The 22,004-nt window shown below is 44.9% G+C and overlaps 1 protein-coding gene and 1 pseudogene across 2 annotated transcripts in view; one reads left to right on the top strand and one right to left on the bottom strand.

The window, feature by feature from the left end:
* The window catches only part of LOC311189413 (WD repeat-containing protein 64-like), a gene marked incomplete at both ends in the record, with an annotated part of 38,102 nt that extends 31,794 nt beyond the window's left edge, over positions 1–6,308 (bottom strand). The window contains 4 exons of the mRNA XM_084261076.1: positions 758–972; positions 2,222–2,329; positions 5,330–5,460; positions 6,158–6,308. Coding sequence (XP_084117202.1) covers positions 758–972; positions 2,222–2,329; positions 5,330–5,460; positions 6,158–6,308 — 605 coding nt within the window. The remainder of the gene's footprint in view (positions 1–757; positions 973–2,221; positions 2,330–5,329; positions 5,461–6,157) is intronic.
* A 3,369-nt stretch (positions 6,309–9,677) lies between these two features.
* Positions 9,678–20,564, top strand: LOC311189412 (opsin-3-like; annotated as a pseudogene). The gene is made up of 4 exons: positions 9,678–10,029; positions 17,130–17,449; positions 18,896–19,140; positions 20,298–20,564. The product of its transcript is annotated as an opsin-3-like (transcript).
* The last annotated feature ends 1,440 nt before the right edge of the window (positions 20,565–22,004 follow it).

Here is a 22,004-nt window from a genome sequence, read left to right as displayed (position 1 = left end):
GGGTCTCACCAGAGCAGAGGAGAAGAATCACCTCCCTCAAGCTGCTGGGAAGTTTCATCCTTACTGGGGTACAAGCAGACACTGCAGAGCATATCAAACTTCTCACCCACCAACACCCCCAAACCCTTCTCAGGGTTACCCTCAATCCATTCTGTCCAACCTGCATTTGTGCTTGGCACTGCCCCAACCCATGTGCAAGACCTTGGACTTGGCCTTCTTGAACTTCATGAGATTTGCACAGCCTGTGGTTGACTGCACCACACAGCTTGGTGTCATCAGCAAACCTGCTGAGGGTACACTTGATTCCACTGTCGAGATTACTATGATAATATGTCCATAGGTGGATAGGGATCTTGTCAGAGAGATTATACAAAAGAATGCCAGCATTTAACATCCTGCTCAAAAGCCAGCAGAGTTAGTTAGGCTTGAATCATGCACTTCTCTAGTAGTGATTATGATTCCATCTAATTGGGCAAATAAAGCTGTGCCCACATCAAGCTGAGTAACAGCAACTGTGAATTCTTCCCTGAAATCTTACCCTGCAGCATCTCTGTTGTAAAATCATCTGTGAGAACTCCTACTGAAAATGTTAACATTTCCTTCACGTGACAACCAAGTGCATGTTGCAGTGTGAAATGCTTACTGCACTTTGACAAAACTCTCTTTGTTAGGTGGGATAAATTACACACAAAACCTAACCCTCCATTTAGGCCAGAGAAAACAAACAAATTTGCCATACTGATAATAAACAACTTACATGTTAAAAGTTTTGGAGTCCAGGACTTGAAGTTGTGACTCTTTTTTGCCTTTACATCGTTTCAGTCTGAAGTCATCATTGGTCACAGTAAGCAGATAAACATAACCCTTATCATCTCCCATTAGGATATTATCCTGAGCCAGGTCTTCTGACAAAGTCACCGTGCAAACACAGAGCAGACTATTCTCCATTGGTTTGATGATAAAGTAATTACTCTGTGAAATATGGTAGATCGTTTTTTAGATAAATAAGTTGACTGAGCACTTACTAAACTTATATACTTGCATCAGCATTCAATTCTTGAGATTGTTTTTTCAAGCTCCCCCTGCAATAGCTGTTTCCTGATACTGGAGAGTCATGGAAGGCCATCACCAGGTGAAGTTAAATGAAAACCATAAGAATTTCAGTGAGGCTTTATTTCATAGGTAGGTTTTTTTCCATTTCAGTGAGGAAATATTAATTACAAATTTTAGGGAGGAGCTCTCCACACTAAATGGGACAGTATATTTTCTAAGACTACATATGTTTTCCCGTTAAAAAACAAGATTCTATCTATAAGGCAATAGAAAATGGCCAAATTAAAGAATTATTCAAACCACAAAATGCCACAATAAGACACAGACAGAAATTATATCAGTCTTAATTAGTAATACAACCTGGGGGCACCAAGTGTACTTCTATTGACAGGTGTTTGAATTTTCAGAAATGGAGATAGTGGGATGGAATGCACCTGTAAGCCATTGTGGTATTTTGCTAGACTGAGAAAGCCTGGAAATGGGATTTTGGGTTGTCTGCATTACACAGTTTATTGGTTTCACTGCCTGACTCCATGAAGTCCAGTTGGATGGACGGAAAGACTTCTATTCATCTCTATGAGCTTGGGGAGAGGCCTTTTTATGTTGAGAAAAAAATCCAAAGGCTTGATGGATGGCTCAGTGTCCAGATGGAGAGGAGTGACAAGTGGTGTCCCTCAAGGATCCGTACTGGGACAGGTGTTGTTTAATATCTTTATCAACGACATATACAGTGGGATCAAGTGCACCCTCAGCAAGTTTGCAGATGACACCAAGCTGAGTGATGCAATCAACACACCAGAGGGACAAGATGTCATCCAGAGGGACTTGTCCCTTGATACATTCTCAGATATACATATGCACACACACATTAGCTATATATGTGCATATATGCATTAGATATACTTAGAAAATAATTGGAGGGGTGGGGTTTGCTTGCAAAAGTGTCCAAAATTTTCCTCTTTCTTCCAAGTTTTCAAGAGAGCCTAATAATCCCATTTGGTGTGGAAAGGGTATTCTTTTTTTAGCATTCCATGGTTTCACAGAGATCCTACAAAGAAAAGTTCATACCTCTATCCTATTAGACAAAAGGAATGTGAACATGCATTGAAAACAAACACTAATTTTCTCAGGCTTCCTTTTTTAACATTTGCCTGATCCAATATAGTACCTCTCTCCCTGTTGATTTGTAGTCCCAGACAACGACTGTGCTTTCAGTTACAGCCACGACACATTTCAGATGAGGTAGGAAATCGCATCCATTGATCCAAGCACTATCCTAATGAAAATAAAAAAGGTAGCTAAAGAAGGATTTTCTCTGTAAATGTATCACCTTGTCTTAAATAGTTAATTGTCCCAATAAGTAGATAAAATATTTACAAATATTTGCAACACAACTGCCTGTATAAAGTACAAAACCATCTTTAAAGAATACATGCAATTCTACACATCAGTGTAGAATAATTTCTCTTGAAAGTGTAAGATTGGGAGCTCAAATTCACTACTACACTGCCCAGAAATTATTTGGGGTTTTTTTAAACATTATTTTCTCATTTAAACATTTTTCTTCAAAAAAAATTGTAGTGGACCTTTCAAATGAGGTGGGATTGAAATGGAAATACCTTATTTCAGCAATACTATTTCACACTTTATTGCATAGGCTTTTATATTTACCTTCTGTATTAAGTTCATGTATCATTAAGTCTGCAACAGCACAACTATGCATTATTTTAATAATTCAGAAGAACTGTAAAATAACACTGACTGTGGCATCTTTTCTTAAGTTAAAATGGCAAAAAAACTTTTAATAGACTTAATCAACACATTTTTGGCAGTTCTTCAAATAAGCTATATCTCCCTATAACTTCTAAGGGCCAGTTCCCCTGGAAGTACTTGTAATCAGCTAACAGACAGACCAATGTTGCCAAACATACAGTTTACATCCACTGAGTGAGTTAAACAAAAAGCACAAGACTGGAAGCAGCTGCTGATACTTTACTTTTATTTCCATTGCTGTACAAAATATTGATTTTGCTCTCAGTGTAAAGGCTCCAAAATCCTGACAGAATTATGGCAACACTTTATCACAGGAGATAGCATCTCTGCTTCCTGAAGGCCCATGGGCAATAATACATTTACAAGGCTTTCTTGTGCTGCTTTCTACAATGAACGTGTGGAAAATGTCCATCCCAGAAGGGCCTTATGGATTGCTTGGGAATTCTAACAGAAGACCTTATTATCTGTGGTTTTTTGGAGTCCTTACAATAGTGTCAGATAGTATTGACTAAGTAGTATGGAAAAGTTGGTTTTGCATTTGTAATTAAACTATTTTGTAGTGCTGGTTTGTGATGATTCAGTCAAAGTAACAGAGCTGCATCTTGCAAGAGTTTTGCAGACTATCACAGGTAATGAGGTGGAAGAAAGGCAAAAGGAAAATCAAAAGCAAGTAGTAAAAAGTATCTTTGCACTTGACCACTTATAGATAAAATCAAAGGGATAGACATCCCTTTGTTTTTTGTGTTTTAGTTGAATTTTAAAAACAAACCCTGATAAAAAGATTTAAAACACTGATGTCGAAAAGTTTATTTCATTTATGTGCCTAGAAATGCAACCCAGGTATTACTTTGAAACAACTAAATAGTGATCCAAGTGCATATGAATGGTGATCCATAGTAATCCAAGCACACAACTAGTGCTAGTTTACAGATGTAATGACCCCCTCTCATTAAAAGTTCTATTCCCCATATATGCTGTCCTGGTAATTAAATCTTTCCAAGTCAATCAGGAGATGCCTTGAGAGGGGACTTAGCCCAGTATTTCTCATCTAGTTGGGAGAAACAACTCAGTTAACAGGATGATCTTGGAAGAGAGAAGTCAGATGTCTGATAACAATTAAGGAGGAATGAGCAGGAAAACCTGGTCCTTCAGGTCCTACCTGGTACAGAACAATTTAGTAGAAGAACCAGCATTTATCTGAGGCTTCTTTCTATCACAGGAGAGAAATCAAGTTACCCAATGTTTTCCTGTAACTGAAAGGAATAAGTTGAATCTGTGTGACATATGGCACCCTGTGCCAAATTATGCAGAAGTCTAAAGGTTGGAAATAGCAGTGGAATAACACAGATTATTAAAATAACTGATGTTAAGAATGTATTGCTAGCCATCTCTACTTTCTATTGGTTTCCAATTACTCACTTTAGTACCTGCCAATTTTTAATTCAAATCACTTAACAGAGGAGAAATATTAACTTATTTCAACACTGGTGGTTGCAAGAATTCTCATCTGAAAAAGCAAAAAGCCACATCACTGCCACATCACTGCCACATCACCAATCTAAACCTACCTTGATCTGTTTTAAAACCATTGCCCCTCAATCTATCCTTACACAGCATTTCAAACACCCCTTCCCCAGCTTTCCTGTAGGTCCCCTTCAGGTACTGGAAGGCTGCTATGAGGTCTCCCTTCAGAGCCTTCACTTCTTCAGCCTGGAGAAGCCCAAGTCTCTCAGCCTGTCTGTGTAGGAGAGGTGCTCCAGCCCTCTCATCATCCTCATAGACCCACTTCAAGAAATCTATATCCTTGTGCTGAGGGCTCCAGAGTTAGAAACCATACTTCAGGTTGGGTCTTTGTAGGGCAGAGTAGAGGGGAAGAATCACCTCTCAACGTGCTGGCCATGCTTCTTCTGATGCAGCCCAGGGTACTATTGTTATGCAAGAGTTTAATATACAAACACTTATCAGATTTGTCTTGATTTACAGTAGCATTAACTAAACTATGCACTGAGAATTTTCCTTAAGGCTTCCTACTCCTACAGGTCATCTTTACTGATCAAGGCAGCATCCACATCTGAGATCCAGAGAAGGGTAACTCTTATTTTCTAAAGTAGATAAAGAAAAATAATGTAGAGCAACATAAAGGTTGAAGCATATATTAGGGCGACATTTGCTGCAGAAAGCAATGCTTAGCCCACAAATATAAAACCTAATGGTCTACAAATGACTATTTATGGCCTTATCAATATCCAATAGCTGCAGATAGGTAAGAAAACATGGGATTTCAATCACAGCAACCAAGGTTAACAAATCTCTCCAAGTCACATTTTAAACAATTACATTCACTCCTGATTTACATAGAATATGATGGAAGCCTGTCACTGGTGAAACAGATGATTTTGAAAGGTATGGAGCTCATGAAAACACATTATCAACACCTTAATACTCTCATCTTTAAAGATTCAAATTAGTTGTTTGTATTTAATAGACTTTTAGAAATCCTTACTTCACACCATTCTGTCCTTGTGTCAAGATTGTTGCTAATCTTCCTGAAAAAAGCCTTAACATTATAATCCTTGACTTCTGGACCAAAAAGCGTCTGTGTGGTTTTACAGAACTTATCATAGTCTATCTCATCTGTATGGGAAAAGCATTATCCACAGAATTAAAAACTGGCAAGGTGCAGCTTCCTTCCTTACCCCCCTACCTCCTGTTTTATTTCTCCTTCAATAGCAATAGTATACCAATTCCAGCTCGGCACATTGTATTCACTACAGTATCTTGAGAAAAAAAAATCAGTCTTAATGTTCAGTCTTTTCAAAATTCTTTTTTGATTTGCAATACATGATAAGAAACAGGTATAAGAATAGGTGAGAAAAATCTCACCTCTTATTTCTTCCTTTATTTCATACCACAATTCTGGGTTGTCAGTCTGAAGGGCATCCTAGGATAAAGTTTAGCCATTCATGCAACAATAGCCACTTGCATTGAGAAAAGCAAAACTTTGCCCTGATTATTTACAATTAAGCAGCAGGATTTACATAATTCATTTTGTTTATGCTTTCAAAGATCACTAGATACATTGCACTGTGCCACTATACATATGCAACTCCACCAATTATATTTTTTGAGTGATCACCATAGCATTATAATGTAACAAAAGGTCCTATTTGAAGGAGAACAGCACTCTCACAGCACAGCCTGCCTGTTTCCTGTCGCAATCAGGAAGCCACGGTTGGAATGTTAATTTGAAGTCTTTCTTATATTCTCATCTCTATGACAACCTCTCTCAAAATGAACATTACACCATTCCATCAGAAAAAGTCTCTCGTACCATCACCTTCAATGTGCAATCCTGATCTCTTCTTTCTCTGCTGTGTCACAGTTTTTTCCACTAGTATCTTGAACTGCTTCAAAGCATTCTTGAAACCGGGCACTTGGAGAGCAGAGCCACTTTCCTCATGGCAGCCCTCTGTTTCAGACATCCTTTATTAATAGAGAACAAGGTAAGAGGGGGAGCTCTTCTTACAGCCTGATCCAAGCCTGGGTTTGCCCCTTCGGTTTTATCTCCCACACGAGTTCCTGTGCGATGCAGCTGCATGACAGCTGCACCAAGCGCTACGTAAGCAAAAAGAGGGGACTCTGGCTTGGCATCTCAAGCTGGCAATCATACCGGTGAACTCGTGCTGCCACAGAACCCTACTCACCGAGAGGCTCCAGGTCACGACTCAGGATCACAAGTAACCTGGCACATGAGATTTCAGTTGAGACCTTGAAGTCAGAATACTCCTGTACCAAGGTACCACAAAGACGTTTTTGGTCTTTGTTCCCAGTGCCGCCTTAGGTGCGTGCAGGGTGGGGCCATTCAGAAAGGAGAATCACAGCTACCTCTTTCTTTTGAAATTGGCACCCAGAGCACTCACTGACTAGCCAAAATTGTTTGAGATGCTCCCCACTGTCTTGAGATCGGGCAGAACGTTTGCCCTGTAAGAGCACTAGTCCTTGCCTTCTATCTGCATTGTCTTTCTCTTCCACCACATCTTCAATTCTTTAGGGAATAGTGGAACCCTTGGGTGTCTTACTGGAGAAGGGGAAAAGGGAATTTCTTTTCCCTCTAGCTGAAAGCGCGTTAACACAGGAACAACACCCCAGCCCTGAATTAGTTCCTTTAAACTACTGCTAATGTCCCCATTTCATGGCTGCGATACCTCTGGTTCTGTTTGTATCACTACCCGGTGCTGACGCTAAAGTCTGGTACCTTTCCAGGTTATCACCCTGTTCCCAAGTCCATGGCACCTTTACATGAATATTCTCAGCATAATACATATACCTGAGCTGTAACTGAAGGTGAACAAAGCTGTTCGTGGCATTAGTTGTTCTTCATCAAGCATGCATTTGCGTTTGCACACAGATCTTCCAGGTGGTGAAGTCATTAATTTGCATTCTCTTGATTAGAATGAGGAGAGGTTGGCAGAGAAAAGCCACTCCGATTCCTGGAAAGGGGAGGGACAGATTGAGAATGCATTTTTGCTAGTTCCTGCAGAAATTCTCCAGGAAAATGTTGTTGTTGTGTGTGAAGGTACTCATACATGTTTATTTTTTTTTTGTCTACCATCTAAACCAAGAATAGATCCAAATGGAAAGTTTCACTTGGGCCCCTAAGGAGGCTGTCACACATCAGCACACATGTGAGTCAGCTAGTAAAGCAAACAACCATGACGGCCAGGGGATCAGACCTAGTCAACATGGGTTTACAAAAGTTAGATCCTGTCAAACTAACCTGATCACCTTCTATGACAAGGTGACCTGCTTAATGGACCAGGGTAAGGCTGTGGATGTGGTCTACCTGGACTTCAGTAAAGCCTTTGACACGGTTTCTCACAGCATTCTGACTGAGAAACTGGCTGCCACTGGCCTTGACAGGTGGACGCTCAGCTGGGTTAAAAACTGGCTGGATGGCCGGGCCCAAAGGGTGGTGGTGAATGGAACAAAATCCAGCTGGAGGCTGGTCACGAGTGGCGTCCCCCAGGGCTCAGTCCTGGGTCCAGTCTTGTTCAACATCTTTATCAATGACCTTGATGAAGGGATTGAATGCTCCCTCAGTAAGTTTGCAGATGACACTAAACTAGGAGGAAGTGTTGATCTGCCTGAGGGTAGGGAGGCTCTTCAGAGGGATCTGAACAGACTGGACAGATGGGCTGAGACCAACGGGATGAAGTTTAACACAGCCAAGTGTAGAGTGCTGCACATGGGACATAACAACCCCATGCAGCTCTACAGGCCTGGGGGAGGTTGGCTGGAGAGCTGTCAGGAAGAGAAGGACCTGGGGTAGTTGGGTGACTGCAGGCTGAATATGAGCCAGCAGTGTGCCCGGGCAGCCAAGAAGGCCAATGGCATCTTGGCTTGTATCAAAAACAGTGTGGCCAGTAGGTCTAGGGAAGTAATTGTGCCCCTGTACTCGGCATTGGTGAGGCCACACCTTGAGTACTCTGTGCAGTTCTGGGCTCCCCACCATAAGAAGGACATTGAGGTCCTGGAGCGAGTCCAGAGAAGGGCAACCAGGCTGGTGACGGGGCTGGAGGGCAAATCCTATGAGGAACGGCTGAGGGAGCTGGGGATGTTTAGCCTGGAGAAAAGGAGGCTGAGGGGAGACCTTATCACCACCTACAACTACTTGAAGGGAGGTTCTAGAGAGGTGGGCGATGGTCTCCTCAGCCAGGTGACAGAAGATAGAACAAGGGGAAATGGCATGAAGCTGTGCCAGGGCAGCTTTAGATTGGATATTAGAAAAAAAAATTTTACTGAAAGAGTTGTGAGGGCCTGGAACAGGCTGCCCAGGGATGTGTTCAAAAAAAGGGTTGATGATGTACTTAGGGATATGGTTTAGCTTTGAATGGGAATGGTTGGACTTGATGATCTTCAAAGGTCTTTTGCAACCTTGTGATTCTGTGATTTGTTCTGTAAGGAAGAATGGTGTTTTGTCTGGCAAGGTGGATAACATACTGAGCAAAAGTCACTGCACTATAGTCAGGACAGGCTGGGTTTGAAGACAGACCCAGCACAGCTGGGGGTCAGTACAACACCCTGAATAAAACCAACTAGAGCTGTACACAGGCAGCTTGCGCAATGCTGAACCCTTTCCACACAACACACAGTGGAAAGAAAGGTATAAAAGCAGGTGTGAGGTTTGGTATCGCTGCTCCGTGGCTGACAAAAATGTGTTCACTCGCACCACAAGTTCCCCTGGCCTGTGATGCTGCTGGTTGCTCTGTGAGGATGGAGCCACCTCTGAGCCCTGTGGGGAAGCACCTCAGAAGCTATTGCCATAATAGGAGTTTTCATTGGCAGGTTATCTGGAGAAGCAGCCTAAGTTCAGCGGTTTCTACCTCCTCCCGGAGCAGGGCGCAGAGGTCTTGCCTGAAAAGCGGCTCCCCAGGTGAAAGTGCTGCAGAAGGCAGCCGTACCGAGCCCAAAACGCGCGGAGGATTTGAAGAGGAGGGGACAGCCACGTCCTGGCCGTGACCAGGCTGCTCACCGCAGCTTCTGAGAGGGCGAGGTGAGGTGTTTGTTGAGAAGGAGCCGTGCGGCCGCCCACGGGCGTCGTGTGGCGGCCAGACCGCGCTCGCAGGCTTTATAATGCCGGGAGAAACGCCTTGACCACTGGGGCGGCGGCAGGGCCAGGGGCCGGGCCCACCTTAGACCGGCCCAGAGCGAAGCCACCCGAGGGCGCGCCCCTCGTGGGCGGGCGGCCGAAGGGGGCTCCTCCTTCTCCCGCCCGCATTAGCTGTCACCGATGGGGCTCGGAGCTGGTCGGGAGGTTTAGCCCCGCTGCGGCGGGCTGCGAGCGGCGAGCCATGCCCTCGGGCAACAGCACGGGGACGACGAGCCGCCCGGAGCCCGCGGCGGCGGGACGGGAGGTGCCGGGTGAGCGGCCTCTCTTCAGCGCCGGCACCTACGAGTTGCTGGCGCTGCTCGTCGCCGCCATCGGTATGCTGGGCTTGTGCAACAACTTGCTGGTGCTGGTGCTCTACTGCAAGTTCAAACGGCTCCGTACGCCCACTAACCTCTTCCTCGTCAACATCAGCCTCAGCGACCTGCTGATGGCCGTGTTCGGCGCCAGTCTCACCTTTCTGTCCTGTCTGAGGAGCCGCTGGGTGTGGGACTCCGCCGGCTGCGTCTGGGACGGCTTCAGCAACAGCCTCTTCGGTAGGTAACGGGGCCGCGTCCCCTCCCTGTGGCGCTGGGTCCCTTCTCTCGGCTGCCCTCTCCGTCCTTGCCCGCTTTCTCCGGGGCCCCGCGCACTGTCCCCAACCGTCACGTAGCTCCGCTCCAACCGTCGCTCCCCTCCTCCCTGAAGCGACCGCCGCGTCCCTCACGGCTTCGCCCTGTTCCCTCCTTCCCTCTTTGCCGGGGTGCGCGGCGCCCTCGCGGGGGAGCCGCGTTCCCCGCCGTGGGAGCCGGGGCACGGCGGGGTTGCCCGGGGCAGGGCCGGCGAGGAGCCGACCCTGGGGATCCCTCAATCCCTTGGACCCTCTCCCGGCGGCGCCGCGCGTCAGAGTTCTGGCACGAAAGTCGACGGCGCTGAGAAAAGCGATCCGGAGCTCCCGGTAAATTCACCGCGAATCCTTCTCGGGCTCCTGCCCAGGGAGTTGCAGCGTTGGTCGAAAAGGCCCCGGAGGTGCCCGCCTGTGGCACAGCCCGGATGAGCTTTGTGTGAGGAAGGGCGGCGATCGGTGTGTGGGTGAGGAGCACGGGACGGCTCGGGCTGTCGGGCGGGCAGTGTCCCGCCTGGGTGGGGCAGGCGGCAGCCTGGACGCGCCCCTCGGGGCAGGGGCGCCCTGCCGGAGGCCGCAGCCCCCCGGTGTCCCGACTGCCCGCAGATAAAGCTCCCGGCGTGTGGCAGTCACGGCCGTGGGTTTCTCTGTCCCTGTGTGGAGTGCAAATGCTGTCTTCCAGCCGGTAGCAGTGTCACAGGCTGGTCGGGATTTGGGAAGCCACCGGTTCCCGTGAAGTGGGATTTTTAGTGCCGCAGAAGGACTGCTGCCCTGCTACTTCCACTTCCAAAATCTGTAGGCTCGTTACCGTTTTCTTCCTCAGAATTCCTATGTGACCTTTAGAACAGTTCCTTGTGAAAGGAAGTGCTTGGCTAATAAGGAACCAGATTTTAAAGATCCTCCTTCCTGGCAGAGGTAGATCTCTGTGCATGCACACACACACACACTGTGTGCACTGAAGTCTTCCGTGAGCTTTCCAGCTTTCCTGAGGAAATCTGGATTTCACAGCGTGCAGCCGCATGCCTTTGTTGGGCTGCTGGGAGGAAGGTGCATGATTCCCCTGATCGATTTGACTGCTGTTGTGAAGTACAGCAAATATCTCGGGTCTCGGAAGCTGTGGTGGATGCGGGATGTATCTAGACATTTGTGCAATGTCTAGCTAGTGTATTGGATGATTTCTGTGGTGCACAGCTCTCTGGAATACTTGGGAAACTCAAGCATCTGCCAGCTAGGTTCTGCTAGGCAGCTAAACATCAGGCTTGCACAGGAGAAGTGAGGTGTATGTCCGTTCCTGTCATGATGCCTCACACATTATGGTTGCTATTTTTGATCAAGGCATTTTGCATAAACGGTCTAAAAATTAGAGGTGTAGTATGGATAATAAAAAAACCCAGACTATAATCATCTCTGTCATCTTCCAAAGTGGAACAAATAGAAGGAATGAAAGAGAAACTGGCAAGCAAAGTGCTTGATCACGTGTGATTATTTTTTTCACTTTTTTCAGTTGTGATATATAATTTGTTGCTATAAATGTGTCCAGTGTTGATGCTTTCCTACATCCTTGTATTGAATAAATGCGTTCCTAAGGAAATAGAGGCAAATTCGTGGGACTTAGCTACAGTGGTTCAGCTAGCATCGCTGGCTTGCAAAATTTCATCTTCCTGTGCCTCGTGGTATTATTTTCCTCTGCCACAGTGTGCTTCAATGGGAAGAATTTGTTTTAATCATGTATTGGAAAAGCGTGTGTATGTGTGTAGTCTGTCATATGGAAGTAGAGAGTCAACGCACAACCTGATGTTCAGGAAGGTCCAATGCCTGAATTACTCTCTTCAGCTACAATGTAAAGTAATAGAAAGCTAGGCATAATTAGGTTAGTATTAGCTAGGCATAATGAAAGTAAGAGTAACTAGGCATGATTAGCTTAGCATCCAATTATAATAGCCAGATCTTGAGGCTTGAAGCTATAACAGCCTTTCCTTTTGTAAGGAGTATTGTTTTCATATTCTCTGCTCCCTTCGGCTGCTGTACATCTGTCCTGGCTGCACAAGTAACAGTGCAGATGATGTTTTTACTCACCAGATTCAGAAGTGAAGACACGTGTGCTTAGGTAAAGATGTCCTCATGAGAGAGCCGATGGGAAGAGCTGCTCTCTGTCATTACAAAGCCACTCGCAGCGCCAGCCGTACTAGTGAGGGGGAAACAATGCAGATCAGGGAACTGAGGAGTCTCAGTCAACACTTGGCTGCCGTGGTTGTCTGTCTTGGATGGTAATCCCCATTTAATTTAGTTATACAGAGTTCCAGCATTCCTTTTTCTAACGGGCAGTGTGTCCTAGTAGGGCAGGATAGCTACTTCAGTTAAGTGCTGTGTTTAACCTGCGAGGTTCACCTTTTTATGGGGGTGTGCAGTCAACCCTCTGCTGGTCCTGCTGAGCATGCCACCCTCTCCTCATGCAAAAGCTTCTAACTCTTTTGGTCGGTTGGTCGTCAACCAAGCTGCCAGGAGCAGAGATCTGCATTTATCCTTTATCCAGTTGAGTAATACAACTCTTACATGGGAGGGTTACTGCCTGTCACTGAGAGCATAGGTTTTGGGCTGCAACTGCTGGAGAAGACACCTGACAAATACACATGGCCAAATGTCTCCGTCAAGAGACATGGATGTGCTGTAACCTGAAACAAGAGTTTGTTTAGTTGTGGAACACAGGCTCGGTTCAGAAGTAAGCTGGTCGGATGCTGTGAGTGTAAACATGTACCTCTCAAGCATAAATTGCTTCAGCTACAAATAATGGCACCCGAGCCATCTGCCAGTAGTTGTTGTTCTACACACTTTCTGATACGTTTAATTAATCAAGGGAGGAAAGCAGTGGAAAAATTGAACATAACAGGAACAGTCTTAAGGAAAAGGAACCAAAATTGTGTTGTGTAGCTGAGGCAGTCTCTTGGTGGAAGTTTGCATAGTCAGGGTGTACTCTGGGGTAGGTTTTATGTAATTAAATCGTACCTCTCTGTGACTGCTGGGCTATCTTTACTAAAGTGTGATTGGAGACCTTTGGCTTTCGTAAGTGTAAACTGGTTTTATAAGGGTAAAAAGCCCCCCAACAAACCAACCAAAACCCAAACCCTGCCAGCTTTCAATGTCACATTAATTGACAGTATTATGACATTTCTGGACCGTTTGCCACTGGTACACAGCAGCTAGATTTTGATGAGATAGCAAGTAAACATTGAGATCTGGGTGCATCTTCCCTTCCAGTGACGTGAACTGGAGGATGGGAAAGTTTGTAAGCAGTTGTACAGACTGCGCTTCCCTGTGCAAAGCTGCAGTGTGTTCAACTGTTTGCAGAGAAAGAAGGGGTGCAATTAGGACAGGTGATTGTATTTATGCACTTTAAAGCAAGCTCCCCCTCCCCCATAGCAATACTGAAGTAAGGATTAATTGCCTGAGAGTCTCCTGTGGCCCTGGCTTTAGTTACAACCTATTTTAAACCAGAGCCAAAACATTTATCAGGATATAATTGTTAGCTTCTTCGTCTAAGGCTCTTCTCTGCACACTGGAAGAATGATGCCCTGTGCCATCCTCTGGCATTACCGATACATGTTCTATGCACTGATTTAATTTCACTAAAAGCAGTTTGGTGGTTACTCAGCAGACAGTTTTAGGATCTCGCGTTTCAGACAGCTGGAGGCTCTATCAGCATGCTTTCAGCTTTAGCAATTTATTTGAAATGAATTAATCACTTGCAGGATTGAATGTGGAAGAGGTGCTTAATTCCGCTGTAGTTTTATAGGGGAGGTGTATATAAAATAGACTAGAAGCCTATTGTGTCCAGGAGAAATTATTTTCATCTATCTAGATTTGTTTGCAGGGGCTAAAGCTTGTTGAAAAATTAGGTGTGATACATAGCTGTCACCCAAAACATTGTATCTCCTAATTGCTGAATTCAATGAGATAAGTTACTGTGTTCAGCAATACAAAACTCCAGCGTGCAGGAGCACCTTGTCTTGTCATGGTCAAATGGTTGCTGCTACTGAACTGCTGCTGCTGAGCTCATTCGTAGTCCCTCATCTGAAAGTTAAAAGGCTCTTACCCACCCTTTCAAAAGCATGTTTACTTAGATGTGGTGCATGCTTGCCAGGTAGCTTCTACAAGGTGAACACAAAAAAGGTGAATTCCTCTGTCGTGGAGAAATAAGGAGAACAGCAAACCTGAAACTACTTTTAAACAGCAGTGTCTCCAGAACCCTCCACAAGAATTAATGTGGGGTTTGCTGATGAATGCCTTGATACAGAGGCTACGTGTTTGTCGAGATACTGTAATTCTTAGTTGCCTTCCCAGATCCGTGGTGCTGGTGTTTAAGCATCCTGTTGTTAATTTGTCTTCCTTAAAAACTTATCCTTTTGTCCTGGTTTCATCCAGGATAGAGTGAATTTTCTTTCTAGCAGTTGATGTAATGGTGCTTGGGAGTCAGGATGATCACACCCTGATGTTTTTAGGTGCTGCCGACCAGTCAGGGACTTTTCAGTTGTTCATATTGCCCTTCAGACCAGAAGGTGGGGAGTGCTCAGGAAGCTGGGAGGGGACCCAAACTGGCCAAAGGGGCTATTCCATACCGGTTACATCATGCTTGGCATAAAGGGGGGGGTTGGGGGAGAGGAATGCACAGCTCCAGGACGCACAGTTTTTGGGAATGGTCCAGCTCCAGGACGCCTCTGAGCTGTATGGCCTGAGTTGTGCAGTTTGGTGAGAAACTGCATTGTGTGTCACCAGTTGTTGTTATTTCTCTCTCTGCTGTCCTAGTAAACTATCCTTATCCCAACCCTCAAGGTTTGCCCCCCTCCAGAGCAAGCAGCTGGGCGGTGCTCAGTTGGCAGCTGGGGGCAGAACCATGACACCTTTTCTCAAATCAAGATGAAACATCTGTGGTATACAGCAGAAACCTCCGAAGACAGAAGGTTTATTTTCTGTTTGGCAGTGAAATGTGTAGTTTTACCCGTCTCACTGCTGTATCAGTGCATGCAACGCACTAATATGAATGTACTCAAAGAAATTGAAAGCTGGATATATGTGTGACAAAATGTCTGTGCTTCTTACTAGGTCAGATTGTGATGGAAAGACACTCAGCTGTAGGGTTTCAAACTAAAAAATGAGAATAATTTATTGAAAACCCACATGCAGATTCAATATGTCACTATTGCGAGTCTTACGGATACAATGGAGAGATGCACCAGTGCAGTTTAGAAGTAAGACTGTGCTTATCACTACCACACTAAATACTACATGTCCATTAGTCAATCACAAGCTTAAAGCATATCAAATATTCACTTACCCATCTCTCCAGGGAAAGACTCCCAGTATGTTACCTTAGCCAACATCCTGGCCAAGGGGGAAGAGTCTCCTTGCAGAGTTGATGCAGCTCCCCCGTCTCAGACCCAGTCCCAGGGTTTTTATGTCTTTGATCTCCATGAGAGTGGGCAGGACTGTGCCAGAGGGGACATGTTTGTCATTAGCAGTGTTCCCCCCTTTATCTTATGCCCTATCTGCTGCACACCTTTGCATTGTCTGCGCCCACTGAAGCCAAATAGGGACCCTCTGGTTTGCCTTTATCTTCTGCTAGACAGCTGAATAGCGGCTTGATTGGGACTCAGGGTATATTGTTGAAGGAATTCAAGGCTCAACACAGGTTTTGGGTTCCTTGAATTACGCAGTGCTGCCCTGTTTAGTCTCGGTTTGCAGGATAACTCCAGTTTGAGCTATCTCCACAGCTCCCCAAGAGTTGTCTCTGTGGAGATGGGGCCTCAAGGCTGAGTAGCTTTAAAACACCCCTGGTATACTAGACATTGCTGAACCTGTTTGTGGAACTCTGAGCCAGATGATCCTTACAAAAATAAATACAAAAAATAAACATTTACAAAAATAAAATAAAATACACACAGACTTGCACACAGGTATTTATATAACTGCAGAGTGCTGTGAAATACACTCTTTTGTATTGTTTAAGGGGCCGTGTATATGAGCTTGCTGAATGAATTTTAACAGATATCAGGTGACTGATAGAAGCGTGAAGAGCAGATTGGCTTTTGATCATCAAATGTCAGACCACTGAAATAGAAATCCTTATATTCTAATCAAGACAGAATTGAATTCATTAAGTTATAATAGTGTATGTGCAGGGTAATGCTGGGAGTGGGAAATAATCTGATTGCTGCCATAACACTTTCTTAAGTGTGTCATGGGGTTGAGGTGGAGAGAAAAGGAAAAGAGCAGACAAATAATTGCAGTAAAAACTATATTTTTATGATAGCAGCCAGATAGGAGGGGCCACAAAGTATAACCCAGCGTTTTCTAGGTGAGGCCCCTTCAGCAGCGTAACCTTTTGCTTTCCTGCTTGTTCCTTGGAATGCAAGGATTTACAAGAAATCTTGAAAGAAGTTGGAATTCTCCTCATCGTTTTGTTGACGTTAAAGTTGCATTTCTATGCTTTCAGTTGTTCAAAGCTCACTTTGACTTCAGTCTTGACTCTGAACTCCCGAGGTTTCTAGCACACTTGGTTATCACTTTTTCTTTTAAAAACAAAAAGACAAACCTAGTACTTCCTCCCCCCCATAAAAAACCCCAACCAACCAACTCAACCACCAACCTCCAATACCACCAAAACAAACACACCCCTCCCCAGCAACTGCCAACAAAGAAAAGCCCCTTGCCACACAATCTCTGGCTTAATGAAGTAATGCTTAGGAAAAACTATTACCACCTTATTTTTTTTTTTTTTTTTCCCCTCCTTGTCCTATTTGGACATCCTACACCATGGGTCAGATTCCAGCACCCTGCTCTGAGTCGTTCTCAAGTTCGTTTGAAGTTAGCAGTGAGTAGTGGGGTGTTCACCAAAAAGCTTATTGTATTAGATTCGTAACATGAGACAGCTAATTTTGAGTTAAGTGCTTCCTTTGTTAGCAGGTTATTGAGAGGATTTCCATTCCATTGGCAATGGTTGTGAACTGTTTAATTGATTTTATTTTCTTTTTCTTACAGGAATTGTTTCAATTATGACTCTCACTGCTCTTGCCTATGAACGCTACATTCGCGTAGTCCATGGAAAAGTGATTGACTTCTCTTGGTCTTGGCGGGCTATAACATGCATCTGGCTCTATTCATTAGCCTGGACTGGAGCACCTCTTCTGGGCTGGAACAGATATACCCTGGAAATTCATGGATTGGGTTGCTCAGTGGACTGGAGGTCGAAAGATCCCAATGATACCTCCTTTGTGCTCCTTTTCTTCCTTAGCAGTCTCGTAGCACCTGTTGGAGTCATGGCCTATTGCTATGGCCATATTCTCTATGCGTTAAGAATGGTAAGCCACGTCAAATACAAGACTTCTCTGAGTATAATAGTGTCAGGGAAAGTTGCTGATGCAAGTCTTGCTTCCTCTTCAGACTTTTGAATGTTTAATGGTCATCCACACCAGGGACCGCTAGATGTAAGGCTGGGGTAGAATTGACCCAGAGTTCCCAGGATGGATTTGTTGTGTAGTTTTACTGGGACGCAGGTTGCGGAACTGTTCATGTTCACAAATCCACATCAGATTCTCCCTTGAAACAGGGGGAAGAGATGACATTGTAGTTCTCCTGGTTAGCTAACTCCTCCTTTTCTCTTTGCAAGTCTTGAGAAGATAACTGTACAAGTGGAGATGAAGTCCTGTTAAACCAGTTTTCTGTGTTAAGGCAAGCCATTTTAGTTCAGATTTTTCATGTCAGAAAGTGTTTGTTTCATATCCTGTGGGTAATTATTCTGGGTCTATTCAAGGTCATGGTCAGCAGTATTGGCACAACCGATAACGGTTACGAAGAACGCTCACGCACACGTCCTGTCTCTTCCGCATTTTATGACTCGCTCAGATGACACTGGGAACCTGCTGCCTACTACTCCGCTTTAAATAGAGGTTTCCTAATGCCAGCAGGGTAACAAACTAAGTGTCAGAGCAGTATAGAGAAATCTAATAATGGTATTTTCTTCTCTCTAACGTTGCTGATAAGACAATGCGGCGACGGAGAGAGACGGGACACAGCTTGATGCAAGCACGAGTCCATTTATTGTAAGGAATCATTCCTTTTTATATGCTCTGCAGACGGCTGCTTTCTTTCAAACATAGGGTGTTCGTGGGCTACATCTGATGGGTCAACGTTTTGCTGTCACAGCAGCATCTCTATCTTATCATGCTAATAGAACTTCTAAAACCTCCTCAGACAGCAGCTATACCTTAACAATAGAGGACACTTTTTCCTGGAGCCTGTCCCAGCAGGGGGCCGGCAAGGATGCTGCCACCTTGTTTAGTTTCCAGGAGGTTCACGGCCTAAAGGCTCCATCCTGTTATCTGTTAACCTGGCAGTGCTTGAGGCTTTGTTTCTCAAGCTGCGTGCCACAAGACAAATCTATGGGATTGTCTAGCTAGTTAGACAAAGGACCACTAAATCCGAAGGGGACTTGCTTACACCAGTGGGCGAGGGCAAGTTAGTTTTCTAAAATGCTTTTACTGATTAAGTGCTGCATGGTTTGTAACATCACTGGATAGTTTGCTTTCCAGTAGATTTGCTAATCTACTTCTTTTCAGATCATATTTTTACACTTCGTAGAAGCAGAAGCCTGGGAAGCATGATGTAAGCTTCCTGAGGAATTATGGTTCACAAGATAAACTGTGTAGTGACTGAGCCTAAAACTAAATTGGCAAATTACTTTAAATTGAGAACTCTTCAGTTTCAAGTGAAACAGAGCTTTTACATGTTTTCTCTTTCTTCTACAGCTTCGCTGTGTGGAAGCTTACCAGGACAGTTCAAGTCATCAAACTTCTAAAAGAAGGTGGCTAAAATGTTTTTCTTAATGATCTCCACATTCCTTATATGCTGGATGCCCTATGCAGTGCTGCCCCTCCTGGTAACGTACGGCTATAGCAACCTTGTAACTCCAACAGTATCTGTGGTGCCATCTTTCTTTGCCAAGTCAAGCACTGCTTACAATCCAGTTATCTATATCTTCATGAGTAGAAAGGTAGGTACATTAAAGACTTTCTTCTTTCAGTAATTTTAGATCTGATGTACTTTAATCTGTCAGGCCTATTTTTTAAACATTTGAACAATTAGGATAAATGGTAAATATTTACTAGAATTAAAATATCGGATCACAGAATCATCAAGTTTGGAAAAGACCTTCAGGATTATCAAGTCCAACAGTCCGCCCTACACCATGGTAACCACTAAACCATCCCCCGAAGCACCACATCTGCCTGTTCTTTGAACACTGCTAGGGGGGTGATGATGATGTGTAAAGTACTGCCCTGTCAGATACCCGATTTTTAAATGTCAGAATTCATGTATGAATACTTGCGTGAAAGGTGGGGAAGGAGTGCCAAAATCTAAGTGTCTGCTTCTGGCAATTTACCCATGAAATGGATCACTAGAAAGCCTCATCTGAATCAATCCCTTTACCACAGCAGAACTCCATCAGGCAAAATTCAGTGTATCTGGCGTTTGTGTTTTAGGAAGAAAAACCTGTGCCTCTGACTCTTCCATTACGGCAACACAAGGATCAAACAACTCAGCAGAGTGTGCTCACAAAGTAAGTATGATCACAAAAAACTCAGTGACAGCCTGTTTCGGATTTTAGACTGTGTTTAGGTAAGCAAATATGTCAGCAAAATATTTCAATATTAGTAAAATAGCAGGGAGGGAAACAATTGCCTTATGTAGAAGGAGGAAAACATCACTTTTGATTCCCTTCCTCTCCTTTTTGCCTTCCCTCTGTGGACTCCTATGAAGTGTTTCTGAGACTGTTCTTCCCCTGCTAGATGAATTGTGTGACTTTTATGAATACCCAAAGATGGGAACAGTACTAATAGCCCCTTTGGAGCATAGGCTTCTTCCTGGCAGGTTATAGGCTACAGCTCATGCTGCTGGGAATATATTACACTGCATTTCAGTGCCCTCTGCTGGGGAGGTGGTCCTGTGCAGCTTTCTGGTGCAGGGAAAAAGCACCCACTAAAAAGCCACCGTGTTTCTTACAGCACTAAGAGGAACTTGGAACAAGGTGGAGAGCTGTAGAAATTTGTTATTGGGAGCCTTTTCCTCTGCTCCTCTCTTCTTCACCACATCACACCTGATGGGGAGCGCTTAGGAAGCTGTCACTTCATTGTATGTCATCTCTTGCAGTTTCGGCGATGCCTTTTGCAGCTCCTGTGCTTTCGCCTGATGAGGTTCCAGAGGACTGTGAGAGAGACACCAGCAACAGGGAATGGCAAACGACTACGTCCAATAGTTATGGCTCAGACAACAGGGGACAGGCCAAAGAAGAAAGTGACGTTCAGTTCTTCCTCTATCATTTTTGTCATCGCCAGTGACGACACTCAACAAGTAGATGACAACCATAAACAGAGTGGGACAGCAAATGTCATCCAAGTAAAGCCACTGGAGGCATGAATGGAAGAGCTGTGAGAATGAGATGGGCTTCAGCCAGTAGCCTGTTTATGTTAGCCACTGGTTTCAGTGGTGGTGTCTGTGGGCTGTCAAAGGAAACCACATTCTAGAGCTGTGAAATACCAAAGGGATTCTGCATCTGAAGCTCTGCAGGCAGTTCAGTTTTGGTTGCAGGACTGACATCTCTGCATCCATGCCAATTGCTGATGGATGGATGGATGGAGGAGTGCAACCGGGGTGGCGAAGGGTCTGGAGAAGAAGTCTTCTGGGGTGGCTGAAGTCCCTTGGTTTGCAGGGCTCGGGCAGGAGAAGTGGTGCCATTAATGCCTGGGGCTATGGTTACAGTAGAAGCCACCAGAAAGCTCCCTTGTGTGCTCAGCAAGCCCTTCTCTCAGGGCTTGCTCGGGGGACTCCCAAGTCACATACTGAAGAAAATCAAGAAATCCAAAGCACCGATGAAAAACGTCCATGCAAAGGGAGAACAGGATTTTTTTGTTGTGGTCCCTGCTCTGTGCATGTTTATCTTGCATCTGGTCATTCTGTATGGGACTAGGAAAATCATCCTTTGTGAACCACCAACCGTTTCTGGCCCCTTGGTGAAGGCATCAGAGAAGAGCCGTGTAACTTTTGCCAAAGCTGCAGCGTGCACAGTGATTCTCCTGCTTCGAGCCGAGTGAATGGGCCAGACAGGTCGCTCACCTCTGTCAGCGCTACTGGCACAAAATGCCCAGGGGATTCTGTCCCAGACACTGGTGCCTGTCAGTACTGGCTGAATACCTTGGAGAACTAATCCTGATTCACCGCTGTCCGGTGGGAATGGCGCCACCAACCCTCCAAGTCAGGAATCAACATTTGCAAACGTGCTTGGAAGTAATACGGAGTTCCAGGGTGTTCTGGTTTAGCCCTGGCTGGAGGCCAGATGTCCACCGAAGTCAGTCTACTACTCCCCTTCTTAGTTGGACAGGGGAGAAAATATATATTAAGAGGCTCAGGAGTCAAATAAGGACAGGGAGAGATCACTCTGTCATCAACGTGGGCAAAACAGACTCAACACAAAGTGAAGAAGAGAAAAACTACATTATTACACTACACTACAACTACAAAGAACAGTTAAAAAACCGATTTATAGAGCATGATCAGATCTTAAAACAAACGTAACCATATCTTAAAAAACTTTCCCCCCACCATTCCCTTCTTAGCAGACTTTAGTCAGGATTATGCTCCCTTCTTCCCCCTGCTCGCAGTACAGGGGGACAGGGACTGGGAGATGGGGGCTTTGGTCAGTCCCTTGCAAGTTGGTTTCCCTCTTGGCCGGAGGGTGTGGGGGGGCATTCACTCCACACCCTCCCCCTTCTGCACCGTAGGGTCTCACCCACAGGAGATAGTCCTCCATGAACTTCTCCAACGTGAATCCTTTCCCCCGGGCTTTATCTATTCACCAGC

This window comes from Gallinula chloropus (genome assembly GCF_964237585.1).
Source record: "Gallinula chloropus genome assembly, chromosome: 3".
Classification (NCBI taxonomy): Eukaryota; Metazoa; Chordata; class Aves; order Gruiformes; family Rallidae; genus Gallinula; species Gallinula chloropus.
The sequence above is the reverse complement of the archived record's forward strand: the minus strand, read 5'-3'. Positions and strand labels throughout refer to the sequence as shown.